Here is a 24,934-nt window from a genome sequence, read left to right as displayed (position 1 = left end):
GGTCTCTCTCAACCTCCCCTGGACAGACAGAATATGTCTCTCTCAACCTCCCCTGGACAGACTGGATATGTATTGTCTCTCTCAACCTCCCCTGGACAGACTGGATATGTCTTGTCTCTCTCAACCTCCCCTGGACAGACTGAATATGTCTCTCTCAACCTCCCCTGGACAGACTGGATATGTCTTGTCTCTCTCAACCTCCCCTGGACAGACTGGATATGTCTTGTCTCTCTCAACCTCCCCTGGACAGACTGAATATGTCTCTCTCAACCTCCCCTGGACAGACTGGATATGTCTTGTATCTCTCAACCTCCCCTGGACAGACTGGATATGTCTCTCTCAACCTCCCCTGGACAGACTGGATATGTCTTGTCTCTTTCAACCTCCCCTGGACAGACTGAATATGTATTGTCTCTCTCAACCTCCCCTGGACAGACTGGATATGTCTTGTCTCTCTCAACCTCCCCTGGACAGACTGGATATGTCTCTCTCAACCTCCCCTGGACAGACTGGATATGTATTGTATCTCTCAACCTCCCCTGGACAGACTGGATATGTCTCTCTCAACCTCCCCTGGACAGACTGGATATGTCTTGTCTCTCTCAACCTCCCCTGGACAGACTGGATATGTCTGGTCTCTCTCAACCTCCCTGGACAGACTGGATATGTCTTGTCTCTCTCAACCTCCCCTGGACAGACTGGATATGTCTGGTCTCTCTCAACCTCCCCTGGACAGACTGAATATGTCTCTCTCAACCTCCCCTGGACAGACTGGATATGTCTTGTCTCTCTCAACCTCCCCTGGACAGACTGGATATGTATTGTCTCTCTCAACCTCCCCTGGACAGACTGAATATGTCTTGTCTATCTCAACCTCCCCTGGACAGACTGGATATGTCTTGTCTCTCTCAACCTCCCCTGGACAGACTGAATATGTCTCTCTCAACCTCCCCTGGACAGACTGGATATGTCTTGTCTCTTTCAACCTCCCCTGGACAGACTGGATATGTCTCTCTCAACCTCCCCTGGACAGACTGGATATGTCTCTCTCAACCTCCCCTGGACAGACTGGATATGTCTTGTCTCTTTCAACCTCCCCTGGACAGACTGGATATGTCTTGTCTCTCAACCTCCGCAGGACAGACTGGATATGTCTTGTCTCTCTCAACCTCCCCTGGACAGACTGGAAAGGTCTGGTCTCTCTCAAACTCCCCTGGACAAACTGGTCTCTCTCAACCTCCCCTATAACAGCTTGTTGCCTTTTCCTGCAGTTGATAACCAAAAGCGCTCCCTCTGATCTCATGGGTGAGAAATTATTCATATTTCCTGTGTATTCCTGTGTTTCTACTACAGTATATGTCAAACAGTTTTGTTATCTTTTAGTCTTCTGTGATGTATATAAAGTAGAATATTGGGATGCAAACTCAAAATGAAATACATTTCAACTCTATATCTGGCATGGTACAGGTGTCTTTTTTTCTTTAAGCACATAACCATGTGTGTGAGGTGTATACTTTATTTCAAAGTAGATTTCTTTAAAAATACCAATAATCACTCTGTTTAACCCTGATTTAGCCCACTACAGTATTAAATTTCCTCCACTGTTTAGAAAACAATTTTTTATCCATAAATATTCCTTTTCGGTCCCTTACTATTGGGTACAGTAATAATTCCAGGCTATTTTGCTATGCCATTACAGCCAGTCAAATAGACCCAGGCAAACAGTCCATTCCTTGTGTTGATTAATAGCACCAACCTTTGGAGAGAGCTTTGCATCGTTAATTGAAGGAAAAGCTACATAGAATTAGACTGAGAAAGTAGGTTCCTTGCCTGATGGTTCCATGCTTCCTCAGCCATCCTGGGGTGTGTTCACTAGGAACCAAACGCCATCCTGGGGTGTATTGACTAAGAACCAAACGCCATCCTGGGGTGTATTGACTAAGAACCAAACGCCATCCTGGGGTGTATTGACTAAGAACCAAACGCCATCCTGGGGTGTATTGACTAAGAACCAAACGCCATCCTGGGGTGTATTGACTAAGAACCCAACCCCATCCTTGGATGTATTCACTAAGAACCAAACGCCATCCTGGGGTGTATTCACTAAGAACCAAACAGAGGCAAACGGGACAAAATGTAGAGGGACTAACATTAATAAGAAACATTCCTTTTCGTGGCAAAACATTTTGTAATAGTTTTCTATGGTGTGCACTAATGAATACAACCCTGGCTTCAGAACTGAAGGGTGGAGACTAAAGGTGTTTTTTATCACAATCAAAGGGGAGTGGAAGAGCTGTGACGGAGGTACAGTGGCAAGAAAACGTATGTGAACCCTTTGGAATGACCTGGAATTCTGCCAGATCTTCATCTAAGTCACAGCAATAGACAAACACAGTCTGCTTAAACTAATAACTCACAAACAATGATACATTTTCATGTCTTTATTGAACACACCGTGTAAACATGGATTTAATGACTGGTTGACTCTCCTTTGGCAGCAATTACCTCAACCAAACGTTTTCTGTAGTTGCGGATCAGACCTGCACAACGGTCAGGAGGAATTTTGGACCATTCCTCTTTACAAAACTGTTTCCATTCAGCAATATTCTTGGGATATCTGGTGTTAACCGCTCTCTTGAGGTCATGCCACAGCATCTCAATCGAGTTCAGGTCAGGACTGACTGGGACACTCCAGAAGGTGTATTTTCTTCTGTTGAAGCCATTCTGTTGTTGATTTAGTTCTGTGTTTTGGGTTGTTCTGTTGAGCTTCAATTGGCAGACAGGTAGCCTTACATTCTCCTGAAAAATGTCTTAAACAACTCGGGAATTCATTTTTCTGTCGATGGTAGCAAGCTGTCCAGGCCCTGAGGCAGCAAAGCAGCCGCAAACCATGATGCTACCTCCACCATACTTTACAGTTGGGATGAGGTTTTGATGTTGGCGTGCTGTGCCTTTTTTTCTCCACACATAGTGTTGTGTGTTCCTTCCAAACAACTCAACTTTAGTTGAATCTGTCCACAGAATATTTTCACAGTAGTGCTGTGGAACATCCAGGTGCTCTTTTGCAAACTTCAGACATGCAGCAATGTTTTTTTTTTGGACAGCAGCGGCTTCTTCCGTGGTGTCCTCCCATGAACACCATTCTTGTTTAGTGTTTTACACATCGAAGCCTCGTCAACAGAGATGTTAGCATGTTCCAGAGATTTCTGTAAGTCTTTATCTGACACTCTAGGATTCTTCTTAACCTCATTGAGGATTCTGCTCTGTGCTCTTGCAGTCATCTTTGCAGGATGGCCACTCCTAGGGAGAGTAGCAACAGTGCTGAACTTTCTCCATTTATAGACAATTTGTCTTACCGTGGACTGATGAACATGAAGGCTTTTAGAGATACTTTTGTAACCCTTTCCAGCTTTATGCAAGTCAACAATTCTTAATCTTGGGTCTTCTGAGATCTCTTTTGTTCGAGGCATGGTTCACATCAGGCCTCTTGTGAATAGCAAACTCACATTTTTTGTGTTTTTTATAGGGCAGGGCAGCTCTAACCAACATCTCCAATGTCATCTCATTGATTGTACTCCCGGTTAGCTGACTCCTGACTTCAATTAGCTTTTGGAGAAGTCATTAGCCTTCACATACTTTTCCAACCTACACTGTGAATGTTTAAATTATGTATTCAATATAGACAAGAAAAATACAATAATTTGTGTGTTATTGTTGTTGTCACTTAGATGAAAATCATATAAAATGTTATGACGAATTTATACAGACATCAAGATAATTCCAAAGTGTTCACATACTTTTTCTTGACGCTGTAGTTCGGTCGGTGCCGGTCATGGAGAGTCAATCGTGTGCAGTCCACCACTCTTCACCGATCTAGGCCACACACACACACACACACCACAAACACACACCCCACTCCAGCTCAGCACCAGCAGCACAGGCAATCCATACCAGTGCGACCCTTCAATCAATTCACATTTGAGTTGAATGGTGATGTTTAGGTCTCACTGATGACATAAAGGACCAGGGTCAGACTTTCATCAACGTTTATGAAAGCTGGCTTGGCGGCAAGGCTATAGTCCTGGTTGAAGGGATATGGTGAAGAAAAATGGAGAACAATATCCATGTCTTATCCCACCTTTTCAACTTTTGTCAAGGTTAATTTACAAAGCCAGTCCCAGATTATACCTGTGTGATCTGGCAAGGCCTGTGATCAGAGTGTAAGACGAAGGTTTTAGCTGTAATGATAGGAGGTGAGTGTAATTTCTGTAGGTTCATTCAGGTCATGCACACAGGGAGCCAGTAGGGACAACCAAGAGCATTAGCACACACGAAAACACACACACGCACCCACGCGCGCACGCACACACACACACACACACACGCACACACGCACACAGGCACACAGGCACACCAGAACCACAGGCATCTAAACACTGTGTTGTGTGTGTGTGTGTATGTGTACCATTCCATCTTTCTCAGACATCTGAGAGATATGACATCAACCATTGTCTCTGGCTCTTTCCATCAGTGCCAGTCCTATCTGAAACTATTGTATATTGTGGTCTAATATTGCAGTCGGTAACATTTGATCTAAATTAGGTCATTTCAAAAAGCATTACAACCCACCCGGGGGATAGCAGAGGATGATCAAGAGTCAACTAGAAATAAAAGCACCATAAAGCTCTGGTCAAATGTAGTGCACAATATAGGGTATAGTGTCCTATTTGGAACGTAGTCCTAGACCATCCTGGAGGTAAAGTGTGGATTGGCCTTTTTCAGAGCATATTTACTGTAGCCCTCTATATAAATCATATTTTATTTCTCATCTCCAAAATACCAATTTCACAACACAGACCCTGGTCTGACAGAATTTGTTTTTGGGGGGCTAGAAAGCTCCAAGTGTCCCCCCCCTCTTCTTATACTTCTTCTTCTTCTTTCCAATCTCCCAGTTTGCAGTGTCATCCGTCTCAACAATAAAGTGTGATTGAAGGTGTGCCTGTAAGGCCCTCTTTTTCAGGGTTTCTCTGCTTACTTGTAATTTTTCCCCTCCTATACCTGCCCCGTAAGGAGCTGTGCTTGGAATTGCTTATTTGGCAACACATTTGAGGGAGGAAAGCTTAGTCTGAGGCAATTGCCAAGTGGAATCTTTAAAAAATATAACTTTACATTTTCTCAATGACAGGGGGTGGAGGGCATGTCTACCACACACACACCCCCCCCCAAAAGATAAGGAGAGATATATACAGGGATGAGGGGGTAATTGTGATAATGAGAAGATAATGTGTCCATTATGCTTAATCTAAAACAAGACGCTGCAGTGTCTATGTGGCCGTATTGTTGCCGCTCACTTGCTGATGGAAATGGCTTTGCGGATCTTATTATTCTCCGGAGAGCGTAAGTGGTGCTGCAAATTTTGGTCTGATGCCCCAACAGGAGTATAATTCATGTGCAGGCAGGAAGCAGTGGGGAGGCTGAAGGAGAGGCCAGGTCGCTGCACACTGTAATATATACTGAACAACAATATAAACGCAACATGTAAAATGTTGGTCCCATGTTTCATGAGCTGAAATAAAAGATCCTAGAAATTGTCCATACACACAAAAAGCTTATTTCTTTTAAATGTTGTGCACAAATTTGTTTACATCCCAGATAGTGAGGATTTCTCCTTTGCCAAGATAATCCATCTAACTGTCAGGTGTGGCATATCAAGAAGCTGATTAAACAGCATGATCAGTACATAGGTGCACCTTGTGCTAGGGACAAATTGTGATGCTAATGGCTTATGCAGCTAGCGGAAGTATTTTTGTGTGGAAGTCTCATTGATGCAGTCTGTTCAGGTCATTTCAGTTCTGTTCAGTTCAGTCTATCCATCTGCCAGTCAGTCCATCCTACAGGTATTCTAGTTATACTGTTGCTATTCTCTCCTCAGGAGCATCTGTGTGTAATTGATTTATTTTACCAATTATTTTGTCATGTTATCAACAAAGCACATTACAGTATTATTATGCCAAGTTTTAAAATGACCCGTTGTTTATTTGTGCATTTGAACAACAGCATAAATGAACCTATTTCACTTTTGCATGTAAAAAGAATCACCACTGCTGCCAATGGCAGGCACAAACACAACACAAGCACTAGGAAAACGCAACAAGCACAGATGCGACAAGTGAAAATAAATGATCTAAACTGGAGATAGGTAGCTGGCATAATGTCACAAGTATGATGAGCTCACCAGTAAATTTAGTTACACTTCAAATTGGCATGCAAGCTAGCTACCGGTAGCTAGCTGAAGCTTCCTGGTAGATAGTTTCCCACTAGCTAGCATTTTACTCAGGGGAAACAAAAAACAGTGTTGTGCATTGGGCAGCCTCAGAGAAAAAAAATTGTTTGACCAGATACACAAGAAGGTTCTAGATAGTGTATCTTTTGACTGTTGATATCAAGGTCAGGTCCCAGGCTCCCATTGACTCTCATGATTATTTATTTACAAGTTCATTGCAATTTTCTTTTTAGTTCCATCTATTCAGTACCTGATAGAGCAGACCTAGAAGACGGATGTTCATTTTGATGCCACAGGAAGGTCCAAAATTGATTGAAGTGGATTTAACAGGTGACATCAATAAGGGAGCATAGCTTTTCACCTTGATTCACCTGGTCAGTTTATGTCATGGAAAGAGCAGGTGTTCTGTACTCTGTATTTTTTAAACAGTACACTACACAAATAAGACAGACTTTTCTGGACATTTAAAACATAATCCTTGAATTATATAATATATATTTTGTACAAAAATATATATATACAGTACTAGTCAAAAGTTTGGACACACCTACTAATTCAAGGGTTTCTTTATTTTTTTATTATTTTCTACATTGTAGAATAATAGTGTAGACATCAAAACAATGAAATAACACATATGGAATCATGTAGTAATCAAAAAAGTATTAAACAAATGTAAAAATATTTATAACGCTCGTCGGAAGAAGTGGACCAAGGTGCAGCGTGGTACGTGTTCATGATTCTTTATTAAATCCGAACACCAAACAAAAGAACAACGACCGTCACATTCCGTAGGCTATGCAGAGCTAACAAAAAACAACATCCCACAACCTAAGGTGGCAAAACATGCTGCCTAAGTATGGTTCCCAATCAGAGACAACGATAGATAGCTGTTCCTGATTGAGAACCATACCTGGCCAAAACATAGCAAGACAAAACATATATATAAAACACTATATATACAAAAGTATGTGGACACCCATTCAGACTAGTGGATTCGGCGATTTCAGCCACAGCTGTTGCTGACAGGTACATACATTTGAGCCACACAGCCACACAGCCATGCAATCTCCATAAACAAACTTTAGCAGTAGAATGGCCTTACTGAAGAGCTCAGTGACTTTCAATGTGGCACTGTCATAGGATTCCACTTTTCCAACAAGTCAGTTAGTCAAATATCTGCCCTGCTAGAGCTACCCCGATCAACTGTAAGTGCTATTATTGTGAACTGAAAATCTCTAGAAGCAACAACGGCTCAGACGTGAAGTGGTAGGTCACACAAGCTCACAGAACAGGCCCGCCAAGTGCTGAAGCAGGCAACGCGTAAAAAATGGTCTGTCCTCGGTTGCATCACTCACTACTGAGTTCCAAACTGCCTCTGGAAGCAACGGCAGCACAATAACTGTTCGTCAGGAACTTCATGAAATGGGTTTCCATGGACAAGCAGCCGCTCACAAGCCCAAGATCATCATGTGCAATGCCAAGGGTCGGCTAGAGTGGTGTAAAGCTTGCTGCCATTGGACTCTGGAGCATTGGAATCGTGTTCTCTGGAGTGATGAATCACGGTTCACCATCTAGCAGGCCGACGGACAAATCTGGGTTTGGCGGATGCCAGGAGAACTCTACCTGCCCGAATGCATAGTGCTAACTGTAAAGCGAAATCCATGCAGAACTGGTTTGTCGAGATCAGTGTGGAAGAACTTGACTGGCCTGCACAGAGCACTGATCTCAACCTCATCGAAAACCTGTGGGATGATTTGGAATGCTGCATGCCAGCCAGGCCTAATCTCCCAACATCAATGCCTGACCTCACTAATCTTCAGCAATGTTCCGACATCTAGTGGAAAGCCTTCCCAGAAGAGTGGAGGTTGTGATAGCAGTAAAGGGGGGACCAACTCCATATTAATGCCCATGATTTTGGAATGAGATGTTCGATTAGCAGGTGTCCACATACTTTTGGCCATATAGTGTAGATTCAATGGTTGTAAAGATGGGGAGAGGTCTGTCCGTAGTAAATAAATGCTCTGCTTTTTTGACACCACACTCCACAAAGCAAGTTCTGCAGGTTGTAGTTTTATCTTATTTTGATTATTGTCCAGTCATATGGTTAAGTGCAGCAAAGAAAGACCTAGTTAAGCTACAGCTGGCCCAGAACATAGTGTCACGTTTTGCTCTTCATTGTAACCTGAGTGCTAATATTAATACGATGCATGCCAGTCTCTCTTGGCTAGTTGAGGAATGACTGACTGCATCACTTCATGTTTTTATAAGAAACATTAGTGTGTAGGGAAATTCCAAATTGTTTGCATAGTCAACTTACACACACCACTGACACACACTTACCCAACCAGACATGCCACCAGAGGTCTTTTCACGGACCTCATTTCAAGGATACGTACAGTATTATAAAGAACCATGAGTGCATCTAACTCCCTTCCATCTCATACAGCGCAAGTGAACAGCAACCTGGTTTCAAAAAACAAATAATGCACAATGCGTCTCTCCCTTTTGTCCTACTTGTTGTGTGTAGGTACTGACATGTATGTGGAACTGACAGGTGCACACACACTACATGTTCATGTTTTTAAAGTCTTTTTACTGTTATGTCTTTTTTGTTATATGTCGGACCCGAGTAAGACTAGCTGTCGCCATTCGCGTTGGCTTATGGGGATCCCAATAAATCACATTTAAAAACCTGTCGAGTTAGCTAGGGACGATCGGTAAATTGCACAATGTACATGGGGCAATATGTTAAAATTCCAATAGCTCCTTCAATGACTGAAAAACCTCAAACCAACTATAAATTGTAGAAATTCATATACAAATATTAAAAGCATTTAATGACAAAACAAAAAGATATGCAACATGAAAATATTGTCTCATTTACATTGTGTAATTTATTGACAGTCCCTAACTAGCCCCGGAGATAGGCTATCCAAAGCCAATCCAATTTTGCCACGGTCGCAAAAAAGCCGGCTGAAGCTAAATGGCAAAATCATTTTCCTAACTCTTCCCACCTGCGAACACACACAAGAAACACTCATAATCACACCACACTGAAACGAACTCAAGTTTGAATTCATTCATGCCCACTAGCATTTCTTAATGAACCAAATCAAAATCGAGGCAAAATCAGCAAGTGCGATCGCCCTTTAAGATTATCTCATGTTTTAGATTGTGACACTCTACCAAGTGCTATGGTTAATTATTTCTGGAGATTTTTGTTTCTCAATCGAAGCAAATATCACATACATACAGTAGGCTGTAGTTGCCTTCTAAATGGCATCCTATTACCTACATTTGACCAGGGCCCACAGATCTCTGGTCAAAAGTAGTGTACTATATAGAGAATAGGGTGTCATTTGGGACACATACAGATTTCAGTTTAATCTACAATTGGACATTGATTTTTCGTGGTTCCATTTTTCCATCTTCCATTCCTTTTCTTCTGTGCTCTCAGCTCTTTGGGTGGGTGGTTGCCTGGACTGCAGCAGAGCAGTCAGAGCTGTGAAGCAGATAAAACCTCTAGAACACGTTTAGGGGTTTACAAAACGCACTCCAAAGTACATCCAAGTTTACAAATGCAATCGATAGACCTCGCATTAGCCAGCAGTCTGGACAGGAAGGCCGGAACATTGAGGAAAATACCCTGTCTGGCACCGTGGTGGGATGGAGAGTCCTGGCCAGGTCCTGGGTCTATGAGCCGCCTATCAGCCTATCAGAGAGCAGAGCTGTGGCAGTAAGATGAAGATGGATGACTACTGGAGGCTGGAACTAGCACTCTTCAGATAAGCATTCTCCAGAGAGGGACAGATAATTTGGCTGCTAAAGCCCCATCTCCCTTTGAAACACAATCAACCCCCAAGGTTGAATCTCTAGCACTTCAGCTACTGTATCCCTACTCCAGTGCATGGCTGTAGGCAGGCAGGCCAGACAAGAAAGCAGGAGAAAGTTGGCTGATTCGTCTTTTAGAACACCAAGGGCACCATGAAGTTATTTATTTTACAATGATTTTTACTGCGGTTAAAGCCTGGTCCCTTTTGAGTCTTTCTGCAATGCCAAAATGTCAAGACCTGGTCATAAACTGCAAAAATAGTTGTGAATGTACTTTATGGCTTTGTCTTATTACTATTCAGGGTAAATGATGACAACAATATGGTCGTTTAAAGTCACATATTGATGGTAGTATACCGTTTTCAAGGTGTTGAGTAGTTCAGGCCCAGACTCTTCCATCTCTTTGTTGAGCTCTAAAACGGTCTCGTTCCCAATCTAAAGTAAACTTTGCGTATTCACTGGAGGCAGTACTCGCATGAATACTTCTGCCATAGATGATAAATCTCTCTACACCTAATTTTCTACCATGCGAGGGAGCTCAATTCATCTTTGTGTCGTCTTTAATTTTACATTTGGAGATATAAACTGCAGGTCTAGGAGATGTCAAAGAACTTAAACTACAATGGACTTCTTCCCTAAATTCTCCATCTTTGCGTAGTTAAGCGGTTTGGCAAGTTTCTTCAAATACATTTCACTGCCTTTCAGTGACTGCCAGGCAGCCAACGAGTATAGTTCTGGTCAGAATGCCTTTTTAGAAACAGTGACTGTTTAATGATTAAATCGTGGGAATTTATTACATATTAATGCAACATACAGATTATGTTTTTGTTGCATAATAAGTACATAGCACCAGTGGTGGAAAAAGTACCCAATTGTCATACTTGAGTAAAAGTAAAGATACCTTCATAGAAAATGAGCAAGTCCCCCAGTAAAATTCTACCTGATTAAAAGGCTAAAAGTATATATATCTTAGTAATCTCCTTGAGAACCATTTAGGGTTCAAGTACAACTTTTGAATAAGTGAAGCTTTTAGAGAGAGGTTTAGTGTTTTATATTTAATAATCTTAACCCACCCAATTCATATTCATTATATAGATAGGCATGCTTAATTTTGTCTGGTTTAGTGTTTAGCAAAATATTTTCTGCTCATATGATTTGAATAACAAATTATCAGGAGGAGGCAGAGCTATAAGTAAGTGAGTGAACTGAGATATGACTAAAGAGTTCATCAGGGCAATTTTCCATAAATAGACAGGTCTTTACCTCTCCATGGATGTAGGATTTTGTCTATTTTTACAAGTTTTATATTGAAATTCATTGTGGAAAGCTCATTTATATATTTTGCTTTATGAATGCCAAGTGTCTACTTCACCGTCAACCCATTTTATAGGTAAACTGCAGGGTAAAGTAAAAGTTGTATTTTTTAAAGATCCAATACGTATTATTGTACACGTATTATAATGAGTTTTTAGTCCAGAGAGTACAGAAAAGTTATCTAGGTCTTTAATGAGACATTGCAGGGATCTAGCTTGCTTAAAACTTGAGTCATCGGCACACATGGACACCTTTGTTTTTAAGCCTCTAATCCTCTAATGTTGTTGTTGGATCTGATTTTAATAGCTAGCATTTCGATGGCCATAACAAATAGATATGGTGACAACTCCTCTTGACAATTCAAAACTCTCTGAGAAGTAGCTGCTTTTTACTCTTTAACACCTAAGGATGTTATATATTATATAATCACCAAAATTGAAAAAAAATCCAGGCATAAAATCCAGTCTTACTTTATCAAAGGCCTTTTCAAAATCCACTTTAAATATTCGGCCTGGCTTCTTAAGACATTTCACGAGGTTCTTTTATTTCTAGTAGATGTCGTACATTATCTCCAATGTATCGTCCATGTAAAAAACCTGTCTGATCAGGATGAACAATACCTGGTAAAACCCTTTTAATTCTGAGTGCTATGCATTTTGCTAGTATTTTTGGATCACATCACTGAAGTGTAAGGGGCCTCCAGTTTTTTAGATAGACTGTATCTTTATCTTTGCCAACTGTGTCTTGTTTTAATAATAGAGAAATCAGACCTTCCTGATGAGTACCTGACAGACTACCATTCCTATAGGAATAGTTAAAACAAGCTAACAATGGAGCTTTGAGTATATCAAAAAATACCGGTATGCCATCAAACCCTGAGGTTTTTCCAGACTGAAAGGATTTAATAGCCTCAAAAAGTTATTTGTCTGTAATTTGGCCTTCGCAGGGATCTTTCTTTACATGTGTTACTTTTCAATTTTTTTTTATTATTTGGAAAGAATTCCTTACAGTAATCGTCATTCAGTTGGTGAGGATGAGATGGAAAAGAGAACATCTGCTTAAAATATGTAGCTTCCTGTTCAGTAACGAGTTTCTGCAAAATCTTTTTGTTAGAGTTCCTGTGTTTGAGATTCAGGAAGAATATGGTGCATTTTTCTTCATATTCCATCCAGTTTGCTTTATTTTTGTAATCAATTGCATTAGATTGTTCTTGAATCAGTTCCTCCAGTTCTGATTGTTTTTCCTCTAACTTATTTTGTATCTCCGTAGTATCGTTTTTCTTGCTATCTACCTGTATTATTAGTTCATGGATTTCCCTTGTTAGTCTTGTCTATTTAGCCAGAAACTGCTTTTTTATTATTGATGAATATTGAATTGAATGACCTCTGAAGGTACATTTAAAGGTATCCCATAGTACTTTGCAAACACTGCATAGCACATAGTCTGGTTGATGATCTAAAGTTGTGTTAAAGGATGTAAAGTCCCCTTTCCATGTGACAGAAAAGTTACTTACTTGTTGATCCTAGGATAGACAGTCCCCCATAACTCATCCAATATGAAAATATTCATATTATGCTCTCTGGAAAATAGTATTTTTTAGAATAAACCTAAAGGCCACTGTATTTCTCATCATTTATATTGTTCTGAGGCCCATCTCTATGTCACACACACACACACACACACACACACACACACACACACACACACACACACACACACACACACACACACACACACACACACACACACACACAGTGAGTTTTCAGAGGTGAGGCAGGGCCACTGTTAAAGCTCTCAGGCACGTTTGTTTGTCACGCTAGTTTATCTACCCAGACGAGAAGATTTGTGACCTTTATCAAATCCCACCTGAAGTTTTTCTTCAAGTGTATGGTTTTCTATTTGTGAATTATAAACTAAATGCATCACTAACTTCTTCACAGAGCTAGAGGACCGTGTGCTTCCTCATGGTCCAAGGTGTATTTTTTTGTTTCCCTCCCCCCTTCTCTCTCTCTCTTTCTCTATTTCTTTCTCTTTCCCTCTATTTATCTCTCCTTCCCACACACTGTCTTTCCCCCCCCTCTCTCTCTCTCACTCTCTCTCTCTCTCTATCTCTCTCTCTCTCTCTTTCTCTCTATTTCTCTATCTTTCCCACACACTCTCTTTCCCTCTCTCTCTCTCACACACACTCCCTTTCCCTCTCTCTTATCTTCTCTCTCTGTGTCAGTTTATTTCTTTCATTTTCTCTCCATTGATATCCCTGTGGTTTTAATGGACCATTGATCTCTATCAATTGGAATGACTAACTGATAGCGTTCTCAGGGCTCCTGTCCATGTTCCACTGACTCAGAACCATGATTTATCAATAACCCTATTAGAAAATAGGAGTTATTCAGAACATGACCAATATCTCTAGTAGACAATGGTAGTAATTCAGAACCATGATATCAATAACCCTAGTAAACAGTGGTAGTCATTCAGAACCATAATATCAATAACCCTAGTAGACAATATAAATATTTCCGAACCATGATACTAATAACCCTAGTAGACAATGGTAGTCATTCAGAACCATGATGTCAATAACCCTCGTAGACAATGGTAGTCAATAAGAACCATGATATCAATAACCCTAGTAGACAATATAAATATTTCCGAATCATGATATTAATAACCCTAGTAGACAATTATAGTCATTCAGAACCATTATATCAATCGCCCTATTAGATAATCTTAGTCATTTTGAAACATGATATCAAATACCCTAGTAGACAATGGTAGTATTTTACAACCATGGAATAAATAACCCTAGTAGACAATGGTAGTAATTCAGGACCATGATATCAATACCCTAGTAGACAATATAAATATTTCCGAACCATGATACTAATAACCCTAGTAGACAATGGTAGTCATTCAGAACCATGATATCAATAACCCTCGTAGACAATGGTAGTCATTCAGAACCATGATATCAATAACCCAAGTAGACAATGTTAGTCATTCAGAACCATGATATCAATAACCCAAGTAGACAATGGTGGTCATTCAGAACCATGATATCAATAACCCCAGTAGACAATGGTAGTATTTTACAACCATGGTATAATAACCCTAGTAGACAATGGTAGTCATTCAGAACCATGATGTCAATAACCCTAGTAGACAATGGTAGTCATTCGGAATCATGACACCAATAACCCCAGTAGACAATGGTAGTCATTGTGAACCATGATATTAATAACCCTAGATAAAAGGGTAGTATTCAGAACCATAATATCAATAACCCTAGCAGACAATTGTAATTATTTAGAACCATAAATTCAATAACCCTAGTAGACAATGGTAGTCATTCAGATGAATGATATCAATAACCTTAGTAGGCAATGGGAGTCATTCAGATGAATGATATAAAAAACCCTAGTAGACAATGGTAGTCATTCAGATGAATGATATCAATAACCCTAGTAGACAATGGTAGTCATTCAGATGAATGATATCAATAACCCTAGTAGACAATGGTAGTCATTCAGATGAATGATATCAATAACCCTAGTAGACAATGGTAGTCATTCAGATTAATGATATCAATAACCCTAGTAGACAATGGTAGTCATTCAGATTAATGATATCAATAACCCTAGTAGACAATGGTAGTCATTCAGATTAATGATATCAATAACCCTAGTAGACAATGGTAGTCATTCAGATTAATGATATCAAAAACCCTAGTAGACAATGGAAGTCATTCAGATGAATGATATCAATAACCCTAGTAGACAATGGTAGTCATTCAGATGAATGATATCAATAACCCTAGTAGACAATGGAAGTCATTCAGATGAATGATATCAATAACCCTAGTAGACAATGGTAGTCATTCAGATGAATGATATCAATAACCCTAGTAGACAATGGGAGTCATTCAGATGAATTATATCAATAACCCTAGTAGACAATGGGAGTCATTCAGATGAATGATATCAATAACCCTAGCAGGCAATGGTAGTCATTCAGATGAATGATATCAATAACCCTAGTAGACAATGGGAGTCATTCAGATGAATTATATCAATAACCCTAGTAGACAATGGGAGTCATTCAGATGAATTATATCAATAACCCTTTTATAACAATTCTTTAAATATCCTTAGTAGACAATGATAGTCATTCATAACCATGATATCAATAACCCTAATAGACAATGGTAGTATTTTACAACCATGATATAAATATCCCTAGTAGATAATTGTAGTCATTCAGAAGAATGTTATCAATAACCCTAGTACACAATGGTAGTCACTCGGAATGAATGATATCAATAACCCCAGTTGACAATGGTAGTCATTCAGAACCATGATATCAATAACCTGGCTAAAATGGTAGTCATTCAGAACCATGATATCAATAACCTGGCTAAAATGGTAGTCATTCAGAAGCATTATATCAATAATCCTAGTAAAAATTGTTGTCATTCAGAACCATGGTATAAATAACCCTAGTAGACAATGGTTGTCATTCAGAACCATTATATACATATCCCTAGTCAACAATGGTAGTCATTCAGAACCATGGTATAAATAACCCTAGTAGACAATGGTAGTCATTCTAATAAAACAGAAGAGGTCACAATTGGAGGTGTTGCAAATTGTGCTGCAGTTATTACCTCATGCCCATGAGCTCTTGAGCCCATCCACCACTAAACCAACACATACACTAACCGACACACTCAGATGCACGCACATACACACTCACACCCTTTAGGTATATGAGACTAATGATGATCTCCCGTTGTTAAAAAGGATGACACACACGCTGGCTGTTAGCCTAATGAGTCTGTTTTCATTCAAGCTATTTTACAACATCAGGACCAAGGTAATTAGCACGATTAAATTAATAAAGTTGGCACTCCGATACCTGCAGACATCCATGTCTGTCACTGTGTGTTTCCCCCGGATAACTGTGTGTGTGTGCACAGTATGTGTGTGTGTGTATGTGTGTATTAAAGAGAAGAAAAGGAACAGACACTTTCTTCTTTGCCCCAAAGCCTTGCTCTAAAGTCACAGAAAAGAGGATTCCTGTATGTTCTGACTGATTTGAAGATAATATCCTCCATGATCAGGCACACTTTTACTATTCCCTTCTTTCTTATTCCCAGTGTTCACAATGTGTTTTATTGGTAATAAGAATCATCCCCCAGCAAATCCACTGAGAACTGTTCGCCTGAGCATTAGTTGGCTGGCTGACACACTGGAATATAATGGGAGCAACCAGCGATGGCTAGCTGTATCTCTATTGGTCTACTCTCACAATCCTCTCTCTCTCTCGCTCTCTGTCTTTCACTCTCTCGCTATCTCTCTCTCTCTCTCTCTCTAAATATATATATATATCTCACTCACTCTTTCCCTGTCTCTCTCTTCTATATACATATATCTCACTCTCTTTCTCTCTCTCACTCTCTCTAGATCTTTCCCTCTCTCTCTCACTCACTCTTTTTCTTTCTCTGTCTCTGTCTCTGTCTCTCTCTATCTCTAACTCTCTGAATCATATATATCTCTTCTTCCTTTCTCAGTACCTTCTCTATCTTTTTTAGTCTTTTTTTCACTCAAATACTGCACACATTTCTAATTTTTCTACAGTATCTTCTTTCTCAGCCAGTATATGGTTATCTTGTCTTGCTCTCCCAGCATGAAGCTAAACCTGAACCCAACCCACCCAGCACAATGTGAATGCCCTTGGCTGTTTCCACTGTGTCCCTACCTTCAGATGTGCAGTCAAGTTCCATGTGAATGCAGCACTGAACTGCATGTAATGGCAGTGAGGGAGCCGCTGCCATTTTCCGCCTGGCTTGATACTCAGTTGAGTTGAGAAACATGAGAAAGTAGGAGGGATGGAGAGAGAAAGAGGGGGAGAGAATGAGGTAAGGAGGGAGGGAGGGAGAGAAGGAAGGGGAGAGAGAAAGATAAATAAAGGGAGAGAACGGAAGGAGGGGGTGAGAAGCAGAGAAAACCAACCATGTTTAATTTCTTACACAACCGGGTACTTAATGCATAACGACTGTCTCCCCTCTTGTCCCCATCAGAACTGCAGATCAGTGCCTGTGGAAACCCCGGGGTACCTCCCAAAGGCATCCTTGTCGGGACACGCTTTAACGTGGGGGACAAGATCCACTACAGCTGTGTAACTGGGTACGTCCTGGATGGGCACCCCCAGCTCACCTGTGTCACCAATGCGGAGAAGGGTGCCGTGTGGGACTTCCCTGTGCCCATCTGCAGAGGTGAGAGTCCATGCCCTGGCCTGTTAGTGTGTGTGTGTGTGTGTGTGTGTGTGTGTGTGTGTGTGTGTGTGTGTGTGTGTGTGTGTGTGTGTGTGTGTGTGTGTGTGTGTGTGTGTGTGTGTGATAACGTCAGTGACAGCTGCATGCTAACGATATGGGAGTGTGTCTGTAGAGATGGTAGGCTGTGTGTATTGCAGATGTGTAATACATTTGTCCAAATGTGGTTGTGTTTCCTTTGCATCTGTGGGTGTTCATCTGTGAAAGTTTCTGTGTGCATGTCTGTGTCCCTTTTGTGTTTTTGTGTAACCTTTGGATGAGGAGAAAATGTGTGGGTGTGAGAGGGAGAGAGAGTGAGAGAGAGAGACAAGGAGTACATGCATGTGCGTGGCCAGGTATCTGTCATGTTTTTGCACACCGTAAGAGAGCGTTCTAACTATGTACACCATCCTATCATCTGGATAGTCACAGTGGATAGTTTTATTAGTTTTGAAAAATGTTCAAACAGTTTATTGGTAACATTTTCCACCTGCTTTTTAGACATCTCATTCCAAAATCATGGGAATTAATATGGAGTTGGTCCCCTCTTTGCTGCAATTACAGACTCCGCTCAACTGAGAAGGCTTTCCACTAGATGTTGGAACATTGCTGCAGAGACTTGCTTACATTCAGCCACAAGGGCGTTAGTGAGGTCAGGCAATGATGTTGGGCAATTAAGCCTGGCTTGCAGTTCATCCCAAAGGTGTTCAATGGGGTTGAGCTCAGAGCTATGTGCAGTCCAGTCAAGTTCTTCCACACCGATCTCGGCAAACTATTGTTATTATTAGATATTTTTTTTACCCCTTTTTCGTGATATCCAATTGGTAGTTTGTCTTGTCCCATCGCTGCAACTCCCCTACCGACTCAGGAGAGGCAAAGGTCAGGAGCCATGCATCCTCCAAAACACGATCCTGCCAAGCCGCACTGCTTCTTGACACACTGCTCACTTAACCCAGAAGCCAGCTGCACCAATGTGTCGGAGGAAACACCGTCCAGCTGGCGACCAAAGTCAGCTTGCATCCCGGCCAAACCCTCCCCTAACCCGGACCACACTGGGAAAATAGTGCGCCGCCTCATGGGTCTCCGAGTCTGGGATCGAACTGCGATGCAGTGCCTTAGACCGCTATGACACTCGGGAGGCCACTCGACAAACTAGTTCTGTATGAACTTTGCTTGCACAGGGGCATTATCCTGCTGAAGCAGGAAAGGGCCTTCCCAAATCTGTTGCCACAACGTTGGAAGCACAGAATCATCTACAGTGTCATTGTATGCTGTAGCGTTAAGATTTCCCTTCACTGGAACTAAGGGGCCTCGCACGAAGCATGAAAAACAGCCGCAGACCATTATTCCTCCTCCACCAAACTTTACAGTTGGCACTATGCAGCATTCTTCTGACATCCGCCAAACCCAGATTCACCCATCAGACTGTCAGATGGTGAAGTGTGATTTATCACTCCAGAGAACACGTTTACACTGCTTCAGAGTCCAATGGCGGTGAGCTTTACAAATCAAATCCAACTTTATTTGTCACATGCGCCGAATACTATAAGTGTAGACTTTACTGTGAAATGCTTACTTACAAGCCATTAACCAACAGTGCAGTTAAAGAAGAACATATTTATCCAGTAAACTAAAATAAAAAGTCATAATAAAAAGTAACACAATAAGATTAAGAATAACAATAACAAGGCTATATACAGGGGGCACCGATACCGAGTCAGTGTGTGTGGGTACAGGTTAGTTGAGGTCATTTGTACATGTAGGTAGGGGTGAAGTGACTATGCAAAGATAATAAACAGCGAGTAGCAGCACTGTACAAAAGGGAGGGGGTTGTCAATGTAAAATGTCCGGTGGTGATTATATTAATTGTTCAGCAGTCTTATGGCTTGGGGGTAGAAGTTGCTGAGGAGCCTTTTGGTCCTAGACTTGGTAGCAGAGAAAACAATCTGGAGTCTCTGACAATTTTATGGGCTTTCCTCTGACACCGCCTATTATATAGGTCCTGGATGGCAGGAAGCTTGGCCCCAGTGATTTCCTTGGCTGTTCGCACTACCCTCTGTAGCGCCTTACGGTCAGATGCCGTGCAGTTGCCATACCAGGCGTTGATGCACTTATTGATGAAGCTGATGACTGAGGTAGTGTAGTCCTCAATGCCTTTGGATGAATCCCGGAACATATTCCAGTCTGTGCTAGCAAAACAGTCCTGTAGTGTAGCATCCGCGTCATCTGACCACTTCCGTGTTGAGCGAGTCACTGGTACTTCCTGCTTTAGTTTTTTATTGGAAGCAGGAATGAGGAGGATAGAATTGTGGTCAGATTTGCCAAATGGGGGGCGGGGGAGAGCTTTGTATGCATCTCTGTGTGTGGAATAAAGGTGGTCTATGATTTTTTATATCTCTGGTTGCACATGTGACATGCTGGTAAAAAATGTGGTAAAACTGATTTAAGTTTGCCTGCATTAAAGTCCACGGCCACTAGGAGCGTCGCTTCTGGGTGAGGATTTTCTTCTTTGCTTATGGCCTTATAGAGTTGGTTGAGAGCTGTCTTAGTGCTGGCTTTGTTCTGTGGTGGTAAATAGATGGCTACGAATGAAACAGACGGTTTTTACAAGCCCTCGCGGTCCCGTTCTGTGAGCTTGTGTGACCTACCAATTTGCGGCTGACCCGTTGTTTCTCCTAGACGTTTCCCCTTCACAACAGCACTTACAGACAGGGGCAGCTCAAGCAGGGCATACATTTGACGTACTGACTTGTTGGAAAGGTGGCATCTTATGACTGTGCCACGTTGAAAGTCAAATCACAGTTGTGAGCAGACAGGAGATTTTCCATAAGAGCTGTGGAAAGTTATTCATAAACCACGACATTATCAGCATATAGGAACACACACACATACACCATCAGCATACAGAGGAAGAAGCCTGTGATCTGCTGCACTTGCTTTAAACACATCCAGATGTATTGTTCCTGTGTTGGGGCCAATTATTATGTGCATTATCCATGACCGTTTTCAAATAAGAGCCTCTTCATAGACAGCCGTGTGCCTCCGCCTGATATGTCCTTAATAATGAGTCTGAGATGAAAGCAACGTGCATCATCTTGCCTTTCTGTCTGATGCACACAGGATAGAATTACCAGTTAGCCCCAGTCAATGGACTAATTGCACAATAAGTATTACTGTTACCCCTCCCTCTGGCAATACAACGCCATCCTACAAATAAGTGCATATTAAAATAAACCATTAAGTGATCCGTAATTGAACAAGGTTGTTCATAGAAAGGTGAAATGAAACAGAAATTGGTTGGAGTAGCAAGCCTGGACTGTTTCACTGAGTGACATTGGAAGGGTAGAGGGTCAAAGGGAAAATAAACCCAGATCCATTGGCATTACGAACCTATTATCTGTGTCGGCCTATGGTCATTCAGCATGTGGTTATGAATAAGCACAGAGTAAAGTGAGGCTGTGGTCAAAAGTAGTGCACTATAAAGGGAATAAGGTGCCATTTAGGATGCAACATAACAGGATGTTAAATATACTGTATACTGTACAATACAATCATTTTCATGTTGTCCTCATGACATTGGTTGTGAATAAGTTATTCACTTTGTAGTCCATTCTTTCTGCATTTCAATCACTCTACAATCCTTCAGGGTGACACCTGGTAATGAATAAGTACTAAGTGACTTTAGCTCAGTGGAATGTCATGACAGAAGTAAAGTGTCAATCACAAATCACATACAGTATGTGTTCAGGAAGTTGTGTGACGCAAAACTGAACCGTAACCTACATGCTCTTAATAGATGCTCAGCCTGCAATTTGTTGTCCCAGATCAGATCATGTGATACCTCTTTACATCTGGAATTCAATCACCAATAATTTCCTGTTTAAATAGAAGACGAACTCAAAATGGCCTTCACATCTTTAGTTCCATCACAATCGGCCGGGTGAATTATCTCAAGTAAAGCAATTTATGCATAACCACAAGCAAGCATTCGGAAGATCATCTAGAAATGTACATTCTGACTGGGGCTTGTGCTCTTTTTATATTAGTGGGCCAGGGAGCCACTCGCTGAGGGCTAATGTGATGAGAATCTCAATGGCTGATCTGCTGCCTGCCAAGACCCTGGCATCGGTACAAATTGATTTTTTGCAGGCATTCTTCAACCCTCAAATAGAAATGAGAGACTATTTTGCTGAGTTGAAGGCCAACTAGCCATTCCCTGGACATTATAAGATGCGCATTTGCCTTGCATGAATGTTTGAGGGGGGGAAAGTAATACGTACACTGACAAAACTCCAAATTAGATCGGCTTGGAGTTGAATGGGAAATACACACTGCTGTGTGTGTCTGTGTGTGTGGTGTAAAAAAAAGTTTCAACCAAGTACTGTATTATTAAGAAACTGGTTCCACAGTCTTTTTTTTGGTTACTCAACTTTTCGGTCAAAGTCCTACCTAAACTTAATATGTTTAGTTGGCCCAAACTTAGCTCCAACATGAGAAAACGTACACAAAAATGTCATCAACTTAAAATTTAGTGTTTGCTCAAATTGTCTCATAATGTTCATTCAACTAGAAATTATTACTTGAGCATCTTACCCCCCCCCCCCCCCCCCCCAAAAAAAAGACTATAGAACTAGATACACAAACACAGTGCTTAAAACATACAATATTTTCAACAAGTTGACATATATGATTATATTGTGCGTGTTCATATATACAGTAATTAATATTCAACATGTCCTCACCTCGGATTTGACCTTACAACTCTTAATTCACAGCAGTGCCGATTTTAGCAGGTAAATCTTGATGGGCCAAAAAATTCAAATGTGGGATGCATTCCAGCAAAGCCACTACACTACACAACACTAAATAATACATGAATTGCACTACACCACTGCTACACCTGGCTATCAGCAAGCCTTGTCTGGCAGCGAAACAGTTCATTCAGCCTCATTTACTGCCTTTAAAAAATCATAGCTGATATGGCTGACTTGCTGAAAGAAAAGTGGTTTATACTAACAATGAAGATGTACAAACTATGGCATAAGTGGATGACAAGCGGATAAGAGTCGATTAAGACATTAATGCGCGAGCTAGCATGGACATAGTCAATATAACTATTTGTTCAGCACCTTTGAAATGTACAGGGAGAGAATTCAGAAATGGGCCGTTCTTACAGTATTCTCCCTGTACACCAAGTCAGAACCGTAAGATAAATTAAAATCTAATCAAAGTTTATTTGTCACGTGCGCTGAAAACAACAACCTTTCAATGAAATGCTTACTTACAGGCTCTAACCAATAGTGCAGAAAAGGTATTAGGTGAAGGGGGAATATAAGCAGACAATGAAAGCTCTTACAATATTCGATGATTACATTTCTCAAAAACAGGTTATAGGCTACATGAGCACCACCAAGTCAGAACAGTAGGCAAAATTAAGAGGTGAAAATAGACTAAATTATAAGGGTGAGGCACATGTGCTGCTAACAGATTACTACACAGCATACATTTAGTGTTACTTTCTTAGCTACAGTATACATATCTAATTTATGCAGAAAGATGCAATACATTTTTGGACTCACCTTGTTGAGCTGTGCTCACTTAAACAGGAATTTGGCGCGGCAGTCTTTGTGGTCAAATTTTTTCATCAAACTTTGTCATCAAAGTCTGGATTTCCTCTGGATTTATGGTGCTTTCAAGACAACAGGAAACTCAGAAAAAAAAGTTGAATCATGATGACATCAGCGATCTTCAGGTCGTAGCTCTAGAAAGAGGCCCAAGTTCCCGATTTACAATTCCGAGTTGGATGAAAGTTCAAAATGTATTTTCCCAGTCATAACTCGTTTTTCCTGAGTTCCCAGTTGTCTTGAACTCACTAAAGTCAGATTTTGCAATTCAGAATTAACAGTTGATTTGAGAGCAGCACAAATCATGCTTCATTGACAGTATGGCCAATGTTGAATGTTTATAATTTTAAACTAGGAAACGAGACCCTTAATCTTAGCAGGCTAATAGCAGGCTAATGATTGCTTTGCAATGCTTGCAGTTAGCCACTGATTCCTTCCAAACCACTCATTGTTGAATTTGCAATTTCCAACTTGTTGAGTAATGTTTATGTCCAGTGGCCGATGAGCACAGATACATTTGATCTAGAATTTCTCTTCATATGACAAGGATTAAAAAGGATTTGCCAGTAGATTGTCGACTTGATGTTGTCCAATCAAAGTCCAATCAAAGCTACTGTAAATATAACGTGATCATTTTATCTTTGGCCAATGACATTGAGCCTTCTTGGATGGGCACTTCTTATGTAACTCTATGGCAGCACCCATAGAGCTCTACCCTTAGACTTGGCGGTGATGGAGTGTACCCATGAGTGACTGTCACGCCCTGACCTTAGAGAGCCATTTTATTTCTCTATTTGGTTAGGTCAGGGTGTGATGTGTGGTGGGCATTCTGTGTTTTGTTTTCTATGTTTCTTTATTTCTATGTTTTGGCCGGGTATGGTTCTCAATCAGGGACAGCTGTCTATCGTTGTCTCTGATTGGGAATCATACTTAGGTAGCCCATTTTCCCTTTCAGTGTGGGTAGTTGACTTTGTTAGAGGCATCATAGCCCTGTTAAGCTTCACGGTCGTGCCTTTGTTTTGTTGGCGACATTTACCTAAATAAAAAGAAAATGTACGCTCGCTGCGCTTTGGTCCACTTATTCCTTCCAGGAAGATGACAGTGACAGAACACTGTGCCAATCACGGCGCAATGCTCTGTATTTTCTGCTGGGTTGCCCAACCACAACAGAAAGCTCTAAGCTAGGCTGACACACCTGCATTTTGGAGAGGCCTTACTTAAGAAAACAAAAAAGAGACCATGTTTGTATGCAGCTTTATTAACTCAATTATGTTTATTTTTTTTACATTGTAAAATGTACACTAATATGTGACACGTATCAATGCCAAAATAGCATGCAAAACAGGCAAGCCCCCCCCCCCCCAAAAAAAGAAAGAAAATGTGGGGTTCAAAACTTCCCTGAATGACAGGTCACCACTGTTGTTACGCCACCATTACTGTATAAATTAACATGCACAATGTCAACATGTGTCAAATATATGCGTAGAAAACATTGTTTGATAAAAGTACGGTATGTGTAACCAGTTGCACAGCCTGTTTTAATGAAGATGCCTAAATTATAATTTATATTTA

At 40.9% G+C, this 24,934-nt stretch overlaps 1 protein-coding gene across 2 annotated transcripts in view; it reads left to right on the top strand.

Moving 5' to 3' along the window:
- LOC110489401 (CUB and sushi domain-containing protein 3) overlaps positions 1–24,934 on the top strand; it is a 660,686-nt gene that overhangs the window by 178,836 nt on the left and 456,916 nt on the right. For both annotated transcript variants that reach the window (XM_036971422.2, XM_036971421.2), the window contains exon 4: positions 17,508–17,702. In XM_036971422.2, coding sequence (XP_036827317.2) covers positions 17,508–17,702 — 195 coding nt within the window. The remainder of the gene's footprint in view (positions 1–17,507; positions 17,703–24,934) is intronic.

The sequence above is a fragment of the Oncorhynchus mykiss genome, chromosome 30, assembly GCF_057628025.1.
Source record: "Oncorhynchus mykiss isolate SJ-2025 chromosome 30, ASM5762802v1, whole genome shotgun sequence".
In the NCBI taxonomy this organism is placed as follows: Eukaryota; Metazoa; Chordata; class Actinopteri; order Salmoniformes; family Salmonidae; genus Oncorhynchus; species Oncorhynchus mykiss.
The sequence above is the reverse complement of the archived record's forward strand: the minus strand, read 5'-3'. Positions and strand labels throughout refer to the sequence as shown.